Source organism: Sciurus vulgaris, assembly GCF_902686455.1.
Source record: "Sciurus vulgaris genome assembly, chromosome: 10".
Classification (NCBI taxonomy): domain Eukaryota; kingdom Metazoa; phylum Chordata; class Mammalia; order Rodentia; family Sciuridae; genus Sciurus; species Sciurus vulgaris.
The window spans coordinates 127296637-127319150 of NC_136470.1; the positions used below are offsets into that span (position 1 = coordinate 127296637).

Sequence of the window (22514 nt, forward strand, 5' to 3'; positions counted from 1 at the left end):
TGACAAAATTCCCAGTCTGACAGCAGGCTCTCTCGCCGAGGTGCTAAGAGGCATTCTCACGCACTGTTGGAAGGAGCGCACACTGACTCACCCCCGGCAAGGGGGAACTTGGCAATGTTTATCAAAGTCAAGTGCAGGTACTTGTTGGCCTAGTCATCTCAGCGAGGGGATTCATCCTGCAGATATGTTTGTGTGCTCTGAGTATGAGATCACCCATTGTGGCACTGTCAGTAAAAGGCTAGAAATAACCCACCAAGTCATATTCGTAGACTGATTTTAAGTTTATAAATGATGGGGAAAACTAGTTATCCATATGTCACAGAATGAGAGTAGACCCTTGTCTCTCACCCCGCACAAAAGTCAACTCAAAATGGATCAAAGAGCTAGGAATTAGACCAGAAACTATGCAACTCCTAGGAGAAAACGTAGAGTCAACACTCCAGCATATGAGCGTGGGCAACGACTGTCTCAAGAGGACCCCTAAAGCTCAGGAGATAATGCCAAGAGTTAATAAAAGGGATGCATCAAAATGAAAGGCATCTGCATACAAAGGAAATAATTAGGAATGTGAAGGAGAACCTGCAGAATGGCAGCAAAGTCTTGCTACCTACTTTTCTGACAGAGGATTACTATCTAAAACAGATAACTCCAAAAAATTTCACTCACACCAAAAACAACCCAGTGGGCAAATGATTGAAACAGACACTTCTCAAAAGAAGTACAGATGAGCAACAAATATTTGAAAGGATGCTCAACATCATTAACAATTAGGGAAATGCAGATCAAAACTACACTAAGATTTCATCTCACTCTGTTAGAATAGCAGCCATCTAGGATAGAAGCAATAATAATGCTGGAGAGGGTGTAAAGACATAGGAACATTTTTACACTGTTGATGGGATTGAAAATTAGTGCAACCACTCTGGAAATCAGTATAGAGGTTGCTCAAAAGACTAGGCATGGAAACACCACTTGACCCAGCTATACCACACCTTGATATTTATCCTAAAGCAGTCAAGTTGACACACTCTAGTGATACAGGCATACCCATGTTTATAGCAGCACAATTCACAATAGCCAAACTAGGGCACCAGCCTGGGTGTCTGTCAATAGAAGAATGGATGAAGAAAAATGCAATATATACATGTACATGATGTTTTATTCAGACATAAAGAAGAGATGAAACTGTCATTTGCCGAAAAATGAATTGAACTCAAGAACGTTATTTTAAGAGAAATAAGTCAAACTCAGAAAATTCAGGGTCATATGTTTTCTCTCATATATGAAAACTAGGGAGGACAAAAGGAAAGAAAGATGGAGGAGATCATGAAAATCAAAGGGAGACCAGTAGAGGAAAGGAACCAGGGTCAGGGAGGAAGAAAAGGGAAAGGGAAATACTAGGGAATGACATTGGCAAAATTATATTTTAATTCCATGCACAAGTACAAATATGTAACAACAAAACCTACCGTTGTGTATAATTATAACACACCCATAACAAATATGAGAAAAAAAATCACCATTTATCTATAAAAAATACTACACATCTGAAAAAAGGAATAAAGAAGCTGTTCAGGTACTGAAACATAAACCTCTGTGAGATATGAGCTAAGTGAGAAAAGCAAAGTATGATACATTATGAAATATGCTACCTTTGGCTTAAGAAAGAAGGTGAAAATCTGTGCTCAATGACAATATATAAGAGTGCTTAAGTATAACTTTCAGGATAGGCTAGGTTGTGCTTCAGTAACAAATGACTTAACATCCCAGTAGCTTATACAATAAATTTTATTACCCGTGCTTCATAGGCACTACAGATTGACTGCAGCTCTATTCCACACCACCTTCACTGTGAGACTCAGGCTGATGAACCAGGAACTAGGGGAATTCTGCAGGTTTCATAGCAGAAAGAAGGGGACATGGTAAGCCACAAATTGGCCTTGAAATCTTCCATATCAGTGTGAACCAAGCGATATTTTTGCTCACATGTCTTTGACTAAGCAAGCCACATGACCACTCCTGAGTGCAGCAGGGAAAAATGTGTGTGCTGTGGGTAACCAGAAGTCACATGGTCAATAGGACAGACATGTATAGGCCTCCCTCTGGGAAAGAAAAACAACTAACTATGCACAACATTAGAATTTACTACTAAGAAATAAGTATAAGAGCGACTACCTGTGAGATCAAACTGTGGACACTGGATGGATGAGAGATAGGAAAAAGATCTGCATTTTCACTTACTTTGTATATATATTTGAACCGAGTGAATACATGATATATTCAGAAGTGTATATATGAAGTCAGGGACCTAGATAAAAATATATCCATGTTCCCCTTACCTCTGTCATGACCCCTTGAGCCTTGGATATATAATCTGAATCCACAGAGTGCTCTTGCTATCCTATTGACAATAATTCCTATTGATACTTCCTCAGTGGGTCAGGATCAGTACCTCACAGCAATACAAAGGCAGTTCCTCACGTTCCCTTACTACTTGGGGGACCTGGGAAGGATCAAGGGTCTGGATCTAACTTGTGGGCCCAGGCAACTCGATAAGGAACACAGGGGCCCCTTGGGTTTCTACCACATGAGGGACTCCAGGACCTGGATAGATAAGGAACCCACATGTTAGCAGCAGGTTAGTCAAACTTGTGGGAAACCAGGAGGTCTGGAAGAGAAGGAAAGCTATTAACTGAAAATGAGCCCTAAGTTTAAAAATTAGGAAATGCATCCTAGGTCATGAAGTGGAGCATGGGCTGGGCAACAGTTCAAGTCCAAAGACAAGAAAGGCAGAAGAGGCAGCACCCCAGTCTGGGCTTGTCCAAGGAGACAGCAGGCAATCGAGGGCTGAAAGTTGCTGGACTAGACCACCCAGGTAACAGAGCCCAGGCCACCCTTCTGGCTGGGCTTTCAGAATTCCATCCTGTGTCTCAGGCTGACGTTACCGGGAGATTGCAGTCCCTAGAGAGAACTCACAAGGAGGTTCCCAAAGCTCACCAGAGAGTAGCAGGAGAAGCTCGGGGGGTTGAAAGCAATCGTTTGTGCAAACACTTCACTTGCAGATGCTCTGAAGGTGCTTGTGGTGGCCTCGATGGCCTTTTCATGGCACTGGACAGCTTCCAGGGGACTCTTGTCTGTTGCTGACGACTCTCTCCTGTGACCCCACTTCTGTCTTCCAGTATCACTTCAACCCCTCGCAGTCCATCCTGGTGATGGAAGGGGACGACATTGGGAACGTCAACCGAGCGCTCCAGAAGGTCTCCTACATCAACTCCAGGCAGTTCCCGACAGCCGGCGTGCGGCGTCTCCGAGTGTCCTCCAAAGTCCAGTGAGTGGACGCCCGCCAGCCCAGGCCCCAGCGGAGGCAGCAGGGATGTTGCTTGGGGAGTGTCCCCTTGAGAAGCAGCTTCTCGTCTCCCTGGAAGGATGCGGCAGTGGATCCGGGCTCCCCTTTTCCTTTCTTAAGGAAAACTTTGTTCTTCCAGCTCACATCCCTTTCTGTGCTTTCCTCTGCATCTACTCTGATGCCTAGAAGGGATTGCTTCCTGTTAGTTCCAGGGCTGGGTCTGAAGTGGTCTGATATAAAGACACACCACCTGCCTGGTACCTGGCAGGCACTTGGCAAAAGGTTATTAAATTGGATGAAACGAATCAACCCAGCATCATAGAATTCCTAAATACTGTAGGCAAGCCAGAGAAAGAAGAGACGAAGAGACAGAGAGGGCAAAGGATGTGAGTCAAATTAACAAAATGAGATTGGCATGAACTCTTTGTATAACACACTTACTGGCCCATCAAATCACTTACCAGCCACAGCAGCTGCCTGGTAGGGCCACTAGGAAGAAGGACCCAGAGAGATTCCCAGGAGGAGAAATGGAGTCCCCAAGCACCCAGCGCAAAACAGCTCAGAGAGGGACGAGTGTGGGAAAGAGGGTCTGCTGATGGCGGCCTTGCTGGGCCTGGAAAGTGTGCCCACAGGGAGCAGTTACACTCGGTGGGCAATGGAAGGGGTGTTCCCATCCCTGGAGGCCTGGGGTTGGGCGGGCACCTCAAGTCAGCTCCACATTGGAGCAAAGAAAGGGATCAGGCTGGCCAGTGACCAGCTCTGAGAACAGGCTTCTATAAACTCCAGGAGAGAGGAACATTTTTTTTGCCTCAGTGACCAAAAGACCCAACAAGAACAATTTTACAAGAGGAAAAGTTTATTTGGGGCTCACAGTTTCAGAGGTCTCAGTATCCATAGACGGCAGACTCCATTGCTCTTGGCCTGAAGTAAGGCAGAACATCATGGTGGAAGGGTGTGGAAAGCAAAACAGCTCAGGACATGGCAAAAATAATGAAGATATAAACCCCAAAGTCTAGTAACCTAACTCCTCTATCCGCATCCAACCTGCCTACAGGTACCACCCTGTTAATCCCTATCAGTGGATTAAACCCTTGATTAGGTTGCAACTCTCATAATCTACTCATTTCACCTTTGAATGTTCTTGAACCATCTCACATGTGAGCTTTTGGGAGTCACCTCATATCTAGACCATAATAGGAGCCCACTGGGGTGGCATGGCCAAAGCAGCAGAAAACTGGGAGCAGGAGCTTGTTCCTGCATCTTGCCCACCCTACAGAAGAGCATGGACAGGCTGAGCCTGGGACCCATCCATAATGCCCTTCCCTCAGGGACCTTCCCAATGCACGCAAGACGACGGCGCCGCCAGGGGCACCCAGCCAGTATTTCCAGAGCACCCATCTGGCCAGGGTTCTCCATGTTAGCCCAAGTTTTTCACCCTAATGATAGTGGAGAATACCAAAGATCCAAGGGCCCCCATGAGGTCTAATAAAAGAGTCGGATCCACTGAACTTTACTAAGCTCAAACCATGATACAGGTCTGGGTAGCCTCTTTTCTAAAGTCTTCTTCTTGACTGTTACTACCATAGTGCAGTTATTTTTAGCCCCATTATATAGATGAAGAGACTGAGGTTCACAGCAGTGGAACACCCTGTTCTGTCTCCCAGTCTAGGAGTGGCAGAGTCAGATTATAGACCCCCATCTGTCAAATTTGTCAGGCTTTACTCTGTGGTCATGCCATTGGTGCCTCCCAGATACTTTTGTGGAGTGGATCAGGAAAAAGGAGGGTGGCTGCAAGAGCAGTCTGTCCCCATCCCTGGGAGAGGCACACTTGGGTAATCTCCCTACAAACACCTGCAGCAGGGACTTGAGCTTTGGAGTCTTATGCAGTAAAATGACTGCAACCAACCAGTTAGACAACAATTTGCTTACCAAATACCAATGCAATTAGTATAGCAATTGCTATCTAATTAATGTTGCCATTGATTACTTTGTTAAAGGATAATGAAAGCTTTAACGGTTCCTTGTTGATTGCATAGAAAATTCCCATCCCTCCCAGGAGCCAACCACTGAAATCCCTACATTGCTAGTAGTTGGGATTATCATGTAGCTTTGAAAGTCTGTTGACGTCCTCAGAGACTCCAGCGGTCCTCGCCCACAGCTCTGTAACCAACAGTTTGATCATTTGCTGGGCGGTGCAGTGACTCGAGCTGTCTTTCCAGGTGCTTTGGGGAAGATGTGTGCATCAGTATCCCTGACGTGGATGCCTATGTGATGGTCCTGCAGGCCATTGAGCCCCAGATCACCCTCCGGGGCACAGATCGCTTCTGGAGACCTGCCTCCCAGTTTGAAAGTGCCAGAGGAGTGATCCTTTTCCCTGACATCAAGATCGTGAGCACCTTCGCCAAGGCTGAGGCCCCTGGGGACCTGAAAACCACAGGTACAGGTGCAGGTGCCTATGCAGTTGTGGGGGAGGTGCGCCTGAATTTCTTGTAGCCACGTAAAATCCTGCTTCAGGACAGCGGCACTGCTCACCATGGCAGGGCAGTGCACAGGAGCAAAAGAAATGGTGCTGGGAAAACAAACACACACACATGAACCACAGTGGGGAATGATGGCCTGGCTAATAATGCCGCATCCACAAGAGCAGGCATCAATGCTAAATAATAAGTGAAAAAAACATGATGCAAAATTACACAATACCTACACTTAGCAAGATGTCTACTATGTAAGAAGAAAAACAAGAAGGGTCAGGCACTGTGACACAAGCATATAATACCAGTGACTCAGGAGGCTGAGACAGGAGGATCTTGAGTTTGAGACCAGCCATAGCAACTTAGCAAGACCCTTAGAAATGTAGGGAGACCCTGTCTCAAAATACAAATAAAAAGGGCTAGAGATGTCGTTCAATGGTAGAGGGTACCTTGGTTCCAAAAATCAGAAAGAAACACCAAGAAGAGAAGAATGCCTAAGAGTGAGTGATAGTCTCTGAGAAGCATGAGTAGAGTCAATTTGTTTTGCTTCCTTTCCCTTTTCTGAAACTGCAAAAAGAATTTTTTTTTTTTTCTACAGTGGGCAAGCATTATTCTGATGATCATCAGAAAAAAAGCTAAAGATGCACAAAGAACAAAAGATCATTTTATTAACGTATTTGCAGTAGAAGTTAGAAGTCACTCAGCAGTATGACTCTAACCTCTCAGGAAACTTTCAAGTTGCTATTTCTGACAGTTTCATTCTTGGAAGGATTGCTCAGGGAGAGAGTACTTTAAATTATCTGCCGGGGAGAAATACTTCCTTGCACTGAGAGCTTCAGTATGTGCAGGCAGGGAGAAGAGAGGAAGGAAGGAGACAGGAAAGGCAGAAGGGAGAAGAGACTTCCTTCTGTTACCAGAAGGGCCCAGGGTCCTATGGAAAGCATCCGTCTGAGAGCTAGCTGTTCTTTGCTGCTTCTTCCCAAAGAACACTTTCAACTCTCCTGTCTCCCTCCAAAAGCCACTACTAATGATGTGCTGGTGCCAGTAGGCCTGAGTCCCTGAAGAACGGCTTCTATAATAATCCTAATTACCCATTGCCTTAAACCACGTGGGTCCCTAGCGAATGGGGTGCTCAGGAGGCAAACCTCCTGAGCTCATAAAAATAGATGGTGCTTCACCACTGGTCCAGGCCGGGTGATTTCCTAGTTATGTGTGAAGTTGCACTAGGTCGTGTGAACTTCCCTCTTTCCACTGTCCTGATTTGTGGTTAAAGTCAGACAGCAAAAGGAAGGCCTGCTGACCTCAGCAGCTACAACCCAAGAGTATCCGGATTGGCTACATCTGACCCTGACACCCAGGCTGCACAGGATAGCAATTATCTGGGTCCACATTGCACCTTCTATTTATGACAGGTGCATGGGGAACACACAGCCAAGTGCCCGAGAGCTATTATTGGTACTTTAAATTTTACTCTTGTTGTTGGAGTAATTGTTAATAGAGGTGTCTTAAACAAGCGGGCTGATTGGCATTTGCTGTGGAGACTTGGGAACTGGCCCTAGCGTCATCTTCTGCCCCACTGATTCACTATGTATGTGACCTCAGGAGCTTCCTCCCAACACACACACACACACACAGAGTTAATTTACACCTTTGCTCTCCTCTCTGCCTGGAAGGTCCCTCCCCTTCCCCAGCCCCACATTGCTGGCAAACATCTCCGCCTCCCACCAGTCTCCAGAAGGCTCTGCTCTCCACCACCCTGAGCCTCAGGCTGGGCCGGGCTGGGCCAGTCTCTTGCTGTGGACACTGAATGCTGGAGCATCCCTCTCGCACACATTTTCCAGCTCTTGGGGCTGATGGTCTGTCTATTAAACCAGATCAGGAGTTCCCTGAGGGCTCAGCTGTGGCCGATTCACCTGAACCTAGTGGTCCCTTCAACACAGTGGAATCAAGGAAACTTGCCAGCGACAGAGAGCAGTAGGAAATGGTAGCGAGGACACATGCCTATCTGCCTACCCAGCCCTGGCACTGCCAGTCACACCGAGAGGGAGGAGTTGGAAGGATCTAACCCCACCTGACAAGCTGAAAAGAAGCAGGAAAGACGATGAGAAGCCATTTGAAATGACACAGACACTATAGTCAACATTAGATATCAGTGGGTATCATTGGGCTTTTAGATCTCGCTAATGTTTCCTGAAACCATTGTGGTTGACAAATAGTTAAAAAGTAAATCTATAGAAATCATTTATAATAACATACATACAATGAGAACAAAACTATTTTTGGCATACTGAAAAAAATTAAGCAAAAAAAATTCTTTAAAATAATTCTCTTATCATTTGTAAATCCCTGTTTTTAAGTTTCTGTTTTTCTGAATGTTTTATAATGCACACAATATATTTAGTCTGCTTTAGAGATAAAGAAATATACTTATTCAAATCGTCTTAGTTCACTCATCTTTCAAGAGCAGTTGAAGTTCAAGTTTCTGAATGGGGAACAGAAGAACATAGTTTCTAGCTTGGCTCCTCCCACAGTCTCTATAACCTGGGGCAGCTCCATCCTGAGACCTTCCACTTCCCCACTGGTGAAATGCGGATAATAGTAGTACCCACATCAATGCCTGTCTTTTAGGGTTGTGTTGGCACAGTTCCCAGCACAGATCAACACTCCGTAAATACCAATCGCCTCCATCCTAAAATGAGATCTAAATTTAGGACTGCCAAACAATGTCCAGCATTCAAATTCTCAGGCACTCCTCTGAGAAATTTGGCGTCGTAAGATCAGGCAAGGACCCACAGACTGCACAAATAACTCATCCATTAATTATTAATGAATCATCAATTAATTATTGGTTATATTGTGTTGACTTAATTGAATTATGAATTAATGACCCAGCTCCATTTGACATGACTAGTAATAACTGCTCAATGACAGCTCCTGGTCAGACATCGGGGATCCAGGCCGGTGCTTCTGCCCTTGAAAGTCCCTGAGTCTGGTCGGGGGGGACAGATACACACACAATGGCTACAGGGAGAGGGTGCCAGCCACTTAGCTCTCCCCTACTGGAGGGCTGTGGCTTATTGAGCACCTGGCCTGAGCAGCACACTATTTTCAATACTCCCAAGACTCTCGCTCTCTCCAGGACCCAGGAGAGTGGCAGGGAGTTTCTCAGCTTCCGGAGGTCGGGCTGCATCTCTTGACTATTGTATTCATGCAGTTCCCACTTCTCCCGCCACCGGCCTCCGAGTGGCGGTGGGCCTGGTATTTGGGAGAGCACAGCCTCGTCCCCTGCCCCAGTCTGGGGTGGAAACAGGAGAGAGGTGAGGAGCAGGGCTGTCCTCCAGGCGGTGTCTCACGCCTGTCTCTCCCCCACCTCCACCTTCCTGCAGCCCCCAAATCGGCAGTCCTAGAAGAAATGCTGCACAACTTAGACTTCTGTGACATTCTGGTGCTTGGAGGGGACTTGGACCCAAGGCAGGAGTGCTTGGAGCTCAGCCACAGTGAGCTGCACCAACGGCACCTGGATGCCACCAACTCCACCGCAGGCTACTCCATCTACGGTAAGGTCGCGCCCAGCCCCCTCCAGCCCGAGGGTCTCCTCTCTGAACCACCCTGACAGGGGGCCTGAGCATGCTGACACCTGTAGGAAGCCCTTGACGTTACAGCGTGGGTGTCTAGACCCTCCTTTGGAGAGCTACTCCAGCATCTTGGGGTACGATCCCCCACATCAACTCAATGGCAAAATCAATAGAAACTAGGAGGAAGCTTCTCCTATAATGTGTGATCCCCAGGTCTCAGCAATATTTGGGAGACTGAGGCCGGACATTCCAGTAGAAACCAGTCTATATGGAAATGCTCCGGATCCGTTTAATTGGTTCCTTGGAACTTCTGCCTCTGCACATTGTCTACCCACAACATTTGGACCTCTTGACCTTGACGGATTCACACACCCACAAGTTCCAGCAGCCCCAGCCTGCCTCCCCCATCTCCTCTTCCTCCTCTTCTTTTGCTTCCTGATGACGAGCGTGGTCTCTTGGCACAGGTGTGGGCTCCATGAGCCGCTACGAGCAGGTTCTGCGTCACATCCGCTACCGCAACTGGCATCCGACGTCTCTGGAGGCCCGGCGGTTCCGTATCAAGTGCTCGGAACTCAATGGGCGCTACACTAGCAATGAGTTCAACCTGGAGGCGAGTACATCCTGCATGGTCAGGGAAGCCTGAGTCCCCTGTTCATCCCTCACTTTAGAACTATTACCATGGGCCCGCCTGCCACTCCTGGTCGCTGACACCTCCCCTTGCTCTTCCAGGTCAGTGTCCTCCACGAAGTCAGAGTCTCAGACAAGGAACATGTCAACCACCTTATCGTGCAGCCTCCCTTCCTCCAGTCTGTCCATCACCCTGAGTCCCGGAGTAGCATCCAGCGCAGTTCAGGTAGGGCACCTAAGAGGAGGGACCTCAGGACTCCAGGTAGTCACTGTGACTCAAGTCTGTCCACCAGTTAGGTGGCAGCAGCCGTAAGCACTCAGAACTGCAGAAAGGCGTCCTGCAGTGAGAAGGTATGGGTCCTGCAATAGGGAGCCAGTCAAGGAATCGAGAAGCTTCACACCCTACTTGACAGCAGAGGTTGCCACAAAATCATACCAGTACCTTCAGGTCCAGCTCAAAGTCATGCCCCAGATGCAGCTTTGTGGGAATCCCCTACACGCACTCGCACACAGATCACTTACGTGCACACGCACACACGGGCACCACATCGCAGTCTCCCGTCCATACTCTGCTGAGCACTTACCATAGTGTATCATGAGGTGGGGCCGCCGTGTCTCTTCCCACTATACTTAGAGTACTGGGCTCTCAGTGGGGTCTCCCCTGTAATTCGAGGTGAAAAGCTGGAGGTAGAAGAGAGCTGGCAGTTATTGAACACCCACTCTGTGCCTCTGGAAAAACTCACCTGGATCAGCACTTACTCGTCACAGGGACGCACAGATAGGAAGTGTTACCTCTGCTACAGAGAGGGTGAAATATAGACCAGCCGGCCGAAGGGACTGACCAGAGTTCTGTGGGGAAGTGGGAGGGTGGATTTCAACCCACACGTGGATGCTTGGTTCCTGCTCCATCCCAGAATGAGCTGGAGCTCTGTTCGTGGTGCTATGTGGGTCCCTCCTCGTTGCAGTGGTCCCGAGCATCGCCACGGTGGTCATCATCATCTCCGTATGCATGCTAGTGTTTGTCGTGGCCATGGGCGTGTACCGAGTGCGGATCGCCCACCAGCACTTCATCCAGGAGAGCGAGGCTGCCAAGGAGGCCGAGATGGATTGGGATGACTCTGCTCTGACCATCACGGTCAACCCCATGGAGGTGAAACGCACGTCGGGCTGGGAACTCTGGGTCGGGTGCTTCTGCCTCCACCCAGATCAGTTATCCCTGTGCCCAAAGCCTGTCCCTTTGTCCTGCTAGTCCATCCCACTGGGTCTTGCGGTCTCTGAGCTTCTCCAGCCCCCTCGACCTGAACAGACTATGTTTTCCCACCTCTGATTAAAAACATGGGAATTGCTCTCACCCCACAGATGGAACCAGAAACCTCTTAAAACAAGGAACCACGTGGTGTCTATTCCTTGCCTCTCCCGTGGTTCAGTGCTGACTAACACTTAGGGATTAAATCCTGGATTAACTGACAATGCAAGTTAGATGACCTCGCTCCATATGACTGCAGAGTTCAGAATAGGCTAAAAAAGTACAACAGCAAGCCTGCCATTACTCAGCCGCCCACTGTGCCAGACCACGGTGCTTCATAGGCAGCACCCTGTGAGGTAGGTCATCATCCTCAGCTGCCACGGTGGGAAGCACATGAGAGAAGAGAAACTGAGTGCTCAAGTCACATGACCCATATTCAAACTCTAGGCTGTCATATCCTGAAGTTCATTTCATTTCAGTCAGTGGACAACTCCCAAACCCACCCATGATATCATGTACAAGACCCCTGCTCTGCACAGAAGTGAAGAATGCCACCTAATCATGCCCTTTGCCCATGGGTGCTGAGGGAGGGAAGATATGCACTTAGGAAAGCAGGGGACAATCAGGAAGAGTCACGGGAAATGACAAAAATAATCATTCTAGCCTGGTCCCCAGTTTTGCCCTCTGCCCAATTTTGGTTTCATGCTCTGATTTCAAAGCCACCATGCTGGGCTGGGGATACAGCTCAGTTGGTAGAGTGCTTGCCTTGCAAGCACAAGGCCCTGGGTTCAATCCCCAGCACTGAAAAAAAAAAAAAAAAAAAAAAGAAAAAAAAAAAAAGCCACCATGCCCATGTGGCTTAGTTTCTCTAGGCACATGCTGTGGGGACAGTGCTGAGCTCAACACTGTGGGGACTCCAGAATTCCCTCCTCCAAGAGCGGAACCTTGAATGGGAAAAAGGAGCAGTCTTGAGGACCAGGGAGCAAGGGCCAACCTGAGGTTGGGGCCCAGCGAGGGTGAGTAGGAAGAGCCTCAGGCTGAGTGCACAGGGAACAACAGCGCATGGGGAGGCCGGCCTAGGGAGGTCTTCAAGAACTGGCAGGATTTGGGGGAACAAAAGTAGAAGAGAGACATCTAGAGAGAGGCCGTAGCCATGCAAGGAGACAACTCTTTCATAACTGGGTTCACCAACTCCAGGTAAATCCAGAAACAAGATTTTGCTGGAATCACCAAAAAGCTGGAGGGAGGGAGGGAGAACGGAAGTGGAAAGGTGGAGTACAATATGAGGACACAAGCCAAGGGGTGAGGTCAGCCATGGGGACTGGAAGACCATGGACTTCGTTCTTTCCAAAGGAATGTTTTTGAGGCATAGCACACCTGAGTCTTGGCTTAGAAGGTCTTCTGTTCCCAGGGACATTATAGTCCCACCTGGAAAGGGGGTACAAGATTAATTGCTTTGCTCCCACTGAAAGTAAAGGATCGCAAAGTTCCACTTAGATGGGCTTCAGAAATGCCAGACAACAAGTCCTGGCCTGAAAGCTGCAGTCCAGGACGTGGGGCGTTCCCGTCCTTTACCCTAGTGCTGACCTGTAGTCCTTGTCTCCAAGTCTGCTGATCTTCAGGCCCTTGTGTCTCACCTGACTTCCCTTTCACCAGACGCCCTCCTTCCCAGAAGCCTGTCTTAGGCCCAGAGGAGTCAGCGGGGAGATAAGGGAGTTCCAAGGGCCCCCAAGGTTTCCTCAACACAGCGAGAAGTGTAAGCTCCCAGATTGCCCCCGGGCAACCCCTGACAAGTGTCTCCTTTCCCTCGGTGACATCCAGAAACATCAAGAACCGGGGCACGGGGAGGAGGAGACCGAGGGAGAGGAGGAGGAGGAAGCGGACGAAGACCTGAGCTCCAGCAGCAGCGACTCAGATGACAGCGAAGAGGAGGAGGAGCCAGGCACCGGCAGAGGCAGACACGAGCAGAGCGGCGCCAGGCAAGCCCAGCTGGAGTGGGACGACTCCACCCTGCCCTACTAGTGCCCTCAGGCCTGCTGCCCAGCCCGCGTGTCCCTTTTGTAAAGCCCGACCCAGTGTATGCCCGAGTCTATCACACTCGCCTCCGATTTCGATGACAGGTCTGGGTGGCCTTCTCCAGCTTCCTAGGACCTGCCCCACATGCCTTGGGCACTGCTTGTGTCCAAGCAAGGAGCAGCTCCAAGAAGCCCTGTGTCATCACCAGTGAAACTTCAGGGTGGACTTTGTCCTGTGGTCCCCAAGTCTCTTGCCCTGGGCTCACCCAGGCAGCCAATCTACAGAGTTCCAAACACCTGCTCCTTCCTGCAGGGAAGAAGGTCCACCCTCGTGTCACTCACTCCCCCGCTCAGTGCTCCCAAGGCCGTTGGGTTCCGACTCACTGTGCACACACCTGACTTAGTGTCTCTGTCTACCCACCAGCAGGTCCTCCCTGTGCTGCCTCTCCAGGTTCCTTCACACAGGGTGGGCAGCAGGACTCCGCATAACTAAGGTCCTAGGGCTTAGCCCTGGAAAGAAAGCCCCTGTTGACGAGGAATTGAGTTTACAGGTGAAGGGATTGCCCCCACCACACACACACACACACACACACACACTGTCCCCAGCCTGAAGATCCTTTCCCTTTGCCTCTTTCTGAGGCCACTTGAGCTTATATGTCAAGTCCAAAACCAAGAGTCGGTCTTTGGCCACAGCAGAGCCTGTCCCCAGTGAAAAGGGCCACCTTGCCAAGGGTGTGCTGAGACCTGTGTGGCTGCCCTGCCTGGCTGCTCGTCACTCCAAACCACAGCGCTCAGGAAGTGTTCCACCTGGACCTGCCCCCTGATGCCACGGCCAGGGAGGAAGGAAGGGCTGACAGAGGGACAGGTCAGGGCTTCATGGCAGACAGCTGTGGGAGACAGGGCGGGCTGGACTCCCCGGCACAAGGGCGGCCCCCAGATGGGCAAGGCTCTCTCCACCTAGCCTCGTGGTTCCTTCTCTCCTATGCCATGCTGTTTTCCTCTTGAGAGTGGACGCCCCTCTCCGATGTATGAGAACATAAGTGAACAGTAGTCATCAAGGATGAAAGTTTGGAAGTTTAACTGCTGGGAATTAGAAAGATATTTGCAATAATAGCAGCTGCTTCTTTCTTCTCATAGAAGAAGGACTAGAGGACAAATCTATCCAAATTCCTAATTTCTTTTTCTTTCTTCTTCTTTTTTTTTTTTTTTTAATAAGAAAGTCTTTTCCATCACCATTCTATTGTGGATACTTCATGAGAATTGTTGCTATAGTAACCAGGGGGTGATCTTTTGTGACCGAATGAGTAGCAGGCAAGAGCTAAGGCCGTTGTAAGACTTCCACAAGGCTCTGAGGGTGCATTTTCCTCAAACATCTCGGGTTTCTCTCTGTCCTCAGTGCATACAAGCTGTCTCCCTCTTCCCACCCCTCCCCAGGTCCATCCCAGGTGCAGAGGGGCGTTCCGGCTCCACAGAAGTTCAGCATCTGCTCAGTGAATTCCCCTTGTCATCCAAACACAGAGCTTAAGGAGGGGAACCAAGCCAATGTCCTGGAATCCAGCTTCTGCCCAGTGAGGGTCTGTGGAAAGTCTCTGCAACCTTTTGACTGGGGAGAACTGCTTTATGCAGCTTTTTCTCCTGAAGTGGCTTTTTAATTTAAAAAAAAATTTTTTTGGCATCCGTCTCCTCCTTCAAGCTTCATAATAACCCTGTGAAATATTTGGGATGTCTGTTGTCAGACACATTTTCACGATGAATACACCAAGTCTCAGAGAGTCCGTGTCTTGCTCAAAGCCATTGAGAGGAATAGACAAGACTAGTCGCCTCGCCTTCCACTTCAAGTCCAAGATTCTACCTATGCTCCTATTTAGGCACTTAGCAGGTGTCCTGAGCACCTACTATGTGCAAGCACTCTACCAGGAACTGTGGGGAAGGGACAAAGTTGAACGAGATGTGCCCTCCCCACCGAGGAATTGGCAGTTGCAGAAGGGACCAAGGGGCACAGAGGCTGTGCAAGACGCACACAAAAAGGGAGGGCAGTGTCACAGGAGGAGGTGTCCGCAGACTCAGCCAGGGCTCTTATTTTCCCCTTTTTGGGAAAAACACTGAAAGAAACTTGAGTTTTGATATTTGTTGAGAAGAAATAGATGCATCTCCTGTGAATTACTCCAACTAAACTTCCCCTCCGTTTTGTTTTGCTTTGCTTGGTTTTCCAGAATCAGGCTAAGCCTGCACATCTGCGAGGGGAAATCTAGTAGGACTGGTTAGGCCCTACAATCCCGTTATTTGAATAAGAAGAGATTCTTAGACAGGCATTTAGGAGTTACTACTGAATTCTCCCAAAATGATCGCAAAAGGAACACTTCATGTGCATGAAGCCACCCCTTTTTGAATTGGATTTTCATTGCACATGTTAAGTCTAGGGTTTATGAGAGCACTTTTCTTCCTGCTCTGTCTTCGCAGTTTGATTGGGTGGGGACGATGTTCCTGGAGGCCTCTGGTTGTCTCTTGTGGCCACATTACTTATTCATGGTTGGATGAGCTATTTGGAGCCAGAGCAATCTCTATATATTTTCGGGGAATTGGTGGAGAGCAGATGAAAGTGGCACTTAGCCGGGACAGCAAAGATGTGTCATTTGAGGAGCCATTTGGTGACCAGATTTATTTACAGAGAATCAGTAGTGCTGACAAACCAAAGCCCTTTCCTTCAACTTTGCAACAAACAGTCATTCTACACGTCAGTTCCAGAAATGGGGCCCTGGGGTGACGAGCTGGGCCAGCAGGGGTCATGCTGCTCCCTGTGCTTGTTCACAGCTGAGAACAAGGAGAGTGGCTGTGTAAAAGCCACAGAAGCTTCGGGAGGTTTCCAGATGAGTGGTGGTTAATATAATTTGCCCTCCACCAGATTTCCTGACCGTGAGTGGAAAATGTCATTAGCCAGCCTGGCGCTTTCCGGCCCCCATAGGCTGGCACTTTGCAATCGAAACTCTTAGATGACCTGGATATATTGTGACCTCTCCATCAGATGTCAGCAGCCAGGAAAATGCAGGCTCATGCCCACAAGGACTAGCCGACTGGTTTGGCCACTTTCCAGTCCATCACTTGTCTAGCCAAGTAGACAGCATGGTCTGCAGAACAGAGCTTGAAAATACAAAGGCTGAGACTTCTCAGGTGACGCAGGTGGCAGGAAAGAGGATAAAGTGGAGGCCAAGGCTGGAAAAGGCCAGTTAGAGAACGAGTTGTCCCAGTGGAGTAAAGCAATCACCTCGTTAGTGAATTGTCTTAAAGAATACAGAGCATACATTCTAACAGATTTAACCAAATTCTCCATGGCTGACCAAAGCCCCAATTCATCTAGATGCCCCAAATGTGACTTCTGTGGGATCTCTTTTCATTGCCACTTTCTTGAATTTAGTCAGTCTTTCTGTCATGCAGCGTTTAGACCAAATACCTCTGTATTTAACAAGGACTGTCACTTACGAACATGGACAACCCAGGAGTAAGGCTTCTGCTGGTAACAACATCCCTGTTCCTGTATGTCAGGGCTCAGCAGACTTTTCATGGAAAGATCCACAAAGTCAACACTTCGAACTTTATCAGCAATATGGTTTCTGTTGAGAGTACTCAGCACTGACTTATAGATTCAAAGCAGCCACAGACAATGGGTAAACAAATGAGTGTTCCAATAAAACTTTATTTGTAGACACAAAAAAGTAGACAATCAGACTTTACATAATTTTTACATGTCTTTTTTTTTTTTTTTTTACTCTTTTGATTTTGATATGCATGCACTCAAAACTACAGAAAACTTTCTTAGCTCACAAACCATACTAAACTAACAGCCAACCAGATCAGGTCCCAGGGCTGTAGTTGGCTGACTCCTACTGTAGATTCATGGAAAGCAGTCTTGCATTTCCCAGGTAAAAGGAAACTCCTATCTTACCCCACCTCTGTTCCCCAAGGGTCTTTGCCTCCAAAATCAGGAAAACGTCACAGTCCTTCATTTTAAGCTGTTTTAAAGAAATTCGTGTTCTGACAGGAAACAAAAGCAAAAACCAAAACAAAACAAAAAGCACTTGTTTTTTTTTTGTATTGACAAACCTGTACCCTTATTCCTAGGAGCTGGAGGCCTTGGATCCAGGAACAAACTAATCACTGAGTGCTCACTCCAGAGACTCGCAGGGCTTAGCACCTTCCTGGTGCTGCTCAGTCCTAACGCTTTCCAAGCAGGACTGACTGTTCTTTATCCCAGACTGATTTTCATTTCAACTCTGCTCATACCAGTGCTCTAAATATGATCCTGAACACCTGTGATGGTTTGAATCAATAGCAATGATCAGTAGAAAGCCCAACCCAGCACGCTTCAAGATTAGTGGTCTTTTTGGCTCCATGACTCAATAGTAGCAAGAAGAAGAAAATTAGCATTTTTTTCCTTAATCATCTCCTTATTTAAATTAACCAAATAGGTTTTTACCAAAAAAGTAAGAGGTAAATCTAATTCTTTTTTATGCCAGTAAAAAGTAGATGATGTTCACATAAAATCATTTTCTGGCCTCTGGGGGATCCCCAAAGCCTCCTGTGAAGTATCCTGGCAGCTATGATGGTACAGGATTCTCTAGCTGCATCAGACATTTATCCAGGCTGACAAGCCAAAGCCCTTGGCACAATTTAATTTTCATGTAACCGCTTTCTGTGGTCCAGCCGTAGGCAAAGGAAATGAGCAATGAAAGTCTTGAAGTCTCCTCTAGCACCCTCATTTCCCTGTCTTTATTTGCTTTACTTTATGAATTTATTCTCTATCTGCTCTATAGATCTTGCTTTGGTTTTCTTTTGGCTCCAACTGGAAAAACAGAGTTGGCTTTACAGGCATTAAGGATTAAGAGCCAAGCTTCACTTTGTCCCAGGGAGGCAAAAAGAGACAGAAGTTACCTCCGCCAGCACCCCAGAAAGGAATCTGACACTTCCTGTGTGCAGTCAGTAGACAGATGGGCGCCTGCGCTGGCAGCCACACTCCACGTAGTTGGAAAATGTGTGTACCAGGCCCTGTGCCAGGGACAGGCAAGGAGGCGAATGAGACAGGCCCCTGGCCCGTGAGGGTCTCCTGGTCTCCTGAGCTGTTGGGATGTCTCCTTCGAGAAGCTGTCCATGAGCAATCGGGACTGTTGGGGGCAGATGTGTGGGGTTGGGGAGGCGGGGTGACTTGCTTTGGCAGTTCTCCACTAAGTCAGATGGTAGGTGTGACTCTGTCAACGCCTTGCCGAGGCAGACTGAGGAGATCTCCAGGGGAGTGGGCACGGTTTCCCTACCCGTTCCTTAATTGTTTCTGAGCCTGACTTCGTCACTTAGAGAAGAAGGCCAGTCACGGTGCCTGCCGGGCAGAAGTAACATGGCTGCGAGCTGAGATGCCGAAAACGACACCCAGGAGCCGGTAGGGGAGAAGGGCAGCCAGGAAGCCTTGCCAGTTGGGAAGGCTGGTCCTGGTAAAAGGGCCATCATCAGTCAAGGCCCAAAAGCTTGATCAGCCTGTGTAAGGACCCTCTGAGGCCCAAATTCAGAGCTGAGAAGCCACTTAGGAGGACCTGGGATGGTACACAGTATGCGACGGCGATGTGGTTTTCAGTGTTTGGCCTCTGAACCAGCAGTAGCACCACCTGGAAGCCAGTGAGGAGGACCAGTTCCCGAACGCTGCCCTGGGCCTACTGAGTCAGCACCTCTGGAGGTGAGCGCAGCAGTCCACGCCTGGAAGAGCTCTCCGATCCTGCCGCAGGCAGAACTTTGCAAACCACTGATGGAGAGGCTGAAGAGAATGGCTTATGCTGTCTTTATCACAGGCTGCTATTATTATTTATAAAGATAAAATCATCAATTACTAGTGCAGTAATAGGAGAGGGCTATGGTAGATACCACCTAGGACCTCTGAATTGCGATGGTTTGGGAGAAGCCCTGGTCCTAGTTCCAATTACCCCTTGGGCACAAGACAATTCCTGCCCTGTGCCTCTGCTATCCTAGAGAGAGACCCAGCCCAGAAGAGCCTGTTGTAAGGCCATCCATTCCAAGGAAGGCCAAGTTCCTGTCCAATGAGCAGCCTCCTCCAGGACTATATTTCAAGAGGAAACAGTGAAATTGCAGGGATGAGTCTAGAACACTGTTATGACCTCTTGGCTCACAGCCCACATGCTGGTGGAGCATCCAGGGCCTGGCAGAGGCAAACAGGTCGTTCAAGGACACTGCCAGGTTACTGTAGCACTGTCTGCCCCGTCAATGGGCCACAGGTGTACAGCCCTCACAATCCAAACACTAAATTGAATGGGGAAGGATAGCTTTTTCGTGGAAGGGCAGTAACCACTGTACTAAAAATAGAAACCAAAACCCCAAAACAACCTGCAGCCTTATTAAATCTGTCTAGACCCTCTAATTTCTAAGGCCTACAGAGGTCCAGGTTCCATGAAGGCCCTTTCCCTGACCTACCAGAAGCCTTAGGTCTGCTGATTACTGGTTTGGGGTCAAACTCTGTGGAGGTCCTGCTTTATCAGCCATTGGTGACTCAGTGTAGTGTTGAGTCTGTCCAAGACACAGATGGTGGATCCAACTGGAAAGGAACCCCAACACCTGGCCCGGAAGTTTCCTTTAACCCAGACTCTTCCTGCTCAGAGGCACAGCCCTGGTCTTCTCAGTAGTCCACCAAGTCTCCAAATACCCTAAAAGAAATCCCATTTTGCAGCCCAACTTGGGAACAGATCTTGTGATTAAATGCCTGTGAGAAATCATGGCATAAGCCATACAGGGGAGTCTGTATAGCCTGGCTGAGTGAATTCCCTGATGACACATCGTTTCCCAAGACTTAAGGCAACTGCATGTATTGTTCACTCTAGTCATTTATTACCAAAGCCTCCCATGGGACAAAATGACCAGTAAGGGTGGGGTAGTTCTAGAAGCAGGATGGGCCTCGTTCCCACTGCAGCTCTGGACTTGTGTCAGGCCAGGCAGGACAGGGAGACATCATGACCTGAGGGCAGAAGTCCTGGGCCCCAGCCTGGACACCAAGAAGAGGACTGGCAGTGGGCATTGTGTTTGGACAGGCTGCGCGGAGCTGAGGCATCTGAGGAGGCGGTCAGTGAGGCCACCAGCTCTTACACCCCCAGGACAGTGCAGAGAACTTCATCCCAGACTGGGTGTCCCCTGGCTCCTGCCTGGAGCAGTCCTCCCAGCCTGAGGAGCAGAGAGGGGAGAGGACCTCTGTACTACTGAAGCGACACCTCCCCAGAGGCAGGGCCCCACCCCATGACAACTTGTAGTTGAATGAAATGGAACCACAGTCCTCCTTCCCAGGTATCTGATAGGAACCCTGGAAAACAAGATCGTATGAGGCCAGCATGGATTCCGACTCTTGGTGCCTCTGTGAGGACTGCCCCATCTATCCCAGCTCCCTGGGTGCCAAGCACTGAGCTTGGCCTCCACAGATGTTGGATTGAATGGCATCCCAGAGATCACATGACCTCAAAGATTAGACTTGGTTTGAAAAATTAAGATGCCCCAGTGGAGAAAGACCCTTCTATCCTCTCTCTTAATTTGTAAATCAAAGTCCTTTATAAAATCAGAGGAAGCGGAAAGGAAGTGCAGATGACAATATGCTTGCCATCCAAATGGAAGAATAGGGGTGAGCTTGTTTGCTAAGTGACCCTTCCTGGCCATCACCAGTATAAGGAGCCCTGTGCATGGAGCAGGGGTCGGCGGGCCTTGATGAGCCCCACCTGGGTCACTCTGTGAGTCAAGGGAAACATCCTAACGGAGGAGAGAAAGCCCTAATTTGCTATTGACCCCAGCCCTATGCCTCTCTCCACTCCCTTTTATCAGATTTACTGCAGAGGAAATTCATCAACATGAAGCTCAATTCCCAATAGTCTAATGAAAAGAGGGCACCAGGCGTGAGAACAGCCAGAATGCAGAGGGCGCGTGTTAATCCCAGGCAACAGACACGTGCTGGCTCTAATGTCTGTCTGCTTTTGTCTTGAAATGAAAATGCATCTCCGTTACCTGGACCCTTTCACTGAGCATTTCAGAACAGAAATGGGACATGCGTGCACACACACACACACACACAATTCTTTTCCTCAGCAGAGAAAGAGTTGTCAGAGCAGTAAGCCCAGAGGTTTGTGTCTGTTTGCAGAAACAGAGAATTCTACCCATGGTTTCAGCTGCAGACTCCAGAACCTCTGTGGGAAAGGGACAGGAAGGGATGAGGAAGTAGTATCTGTGCCCTGAAAGGATTGGGGTTCACAGGGGACAAGGGGTTCGCTTGTGCCTGTGGGTCACAGATAGGAGTATAATGTGCAGATTCATCTTTAGAAGCAAAAGTTCATCCATCCCAGCCAAGGTAGAGCACAGGATGGGCCCCATCCCACCACCCATCCCCTGCTCCCTCATATGGCTACCCAGGAGCCGATTCAGGATTCAGGAGTTCTCCTTTCACAGATACCTGTCAGGTGGTAGAAATAAAGAACAAGTTTTTCAGGGGGTGGGGGTAGATTTGAGACGATCATTCCAAAAGTAAGAGAAAGCGATCTTGAGAGGAGGTGACTCAGAATTGGGGAGCGAACATAAAGGTGGATTAGAGAGGTAGCAACAGGATCAACCTTTCACCCAGGAAGCCAGAGTATTGCTCTGTACCTAAAGCTAAATTCACGTTTCAAAGAAACTGTGGCTAAGCCTCGTCCTGTGACAACAGCGGCAGGCACAATTGATGTCAGAGCTGTTGGAAGATGATTTCGGTTCTGAATTGAACTAGCCCACTGGGTTGATCCACCTCGTTGCTTCAAGCCTGACCCCAGTGGCTTCCAGAAACAGGACTGTGGATGCCTGAGCAGTAGGTGTGGCAGGAGACTGAAGGCAACTGGTCAGTGAGTTTAGAAAAGAAACGGTATGTAGAAGATGGCTGTTCTCAAGGGAATCTGTAGATATTAGAGTTGGGTTTGTATGTTATCGGCCTATGGACATTATAAGGTCGTTAAGGGAAGAGTCAGAATGATTGGTGAAGTATTAGTTGAAGAAGTTAGAGTATAAATATTAAGTATCAGAGATAACTAGGCTAAGGAGAGTGGATAACGTGTGTGTACATACGTGCATATGCAATGTATACATGTCCTATACATATCTACAATACCAAAGGAAGGTATAAAATGAGGCCAATGGTACCAACACATTTCAAATTATGTTATATATCTTTTTTATTACTGTTTG

General features: G+C 48.4%; 1 protein-coding gene across 1 annotated transcript in view; it reads left to right on the plus strand.

The window, feature by feature from the left end:
- Positions 1–20670, plus strand: part of CLSTN2 (calsyntenin 2) — a 572327-nt gene extending 551657 nt beyond the window's left edge. Inside the window, exons 11-17 of the mRNA XM_079100484.1 lie at positions 3180–3328; positions 5566–5783; positions 9204–9374; positions 9857–10002; positions 10122–10245; positions 10985–11169; positions 13087–20670. Coding sequence (XP_078956610.1) covers positions 3180–3328; positions 5566–5783; positions 9204–9374; positions 9857–10002; positions 10122–10245; positions 10985–11169; positions 13087–13287 — 1194 coding nt within the window. The 3' untranslated portion in view covers positions 13288–20670. The remainder of the gene's footprint in view (positions 1–3179; positions 3329–5565; positions 5784–9203; positions 9375–9856; positions 10003–10121; positions 10246–10984; positions 11170–13086) is intronic.
- Positions 20671–22514: the final 1844 nt, after the last annotated feature.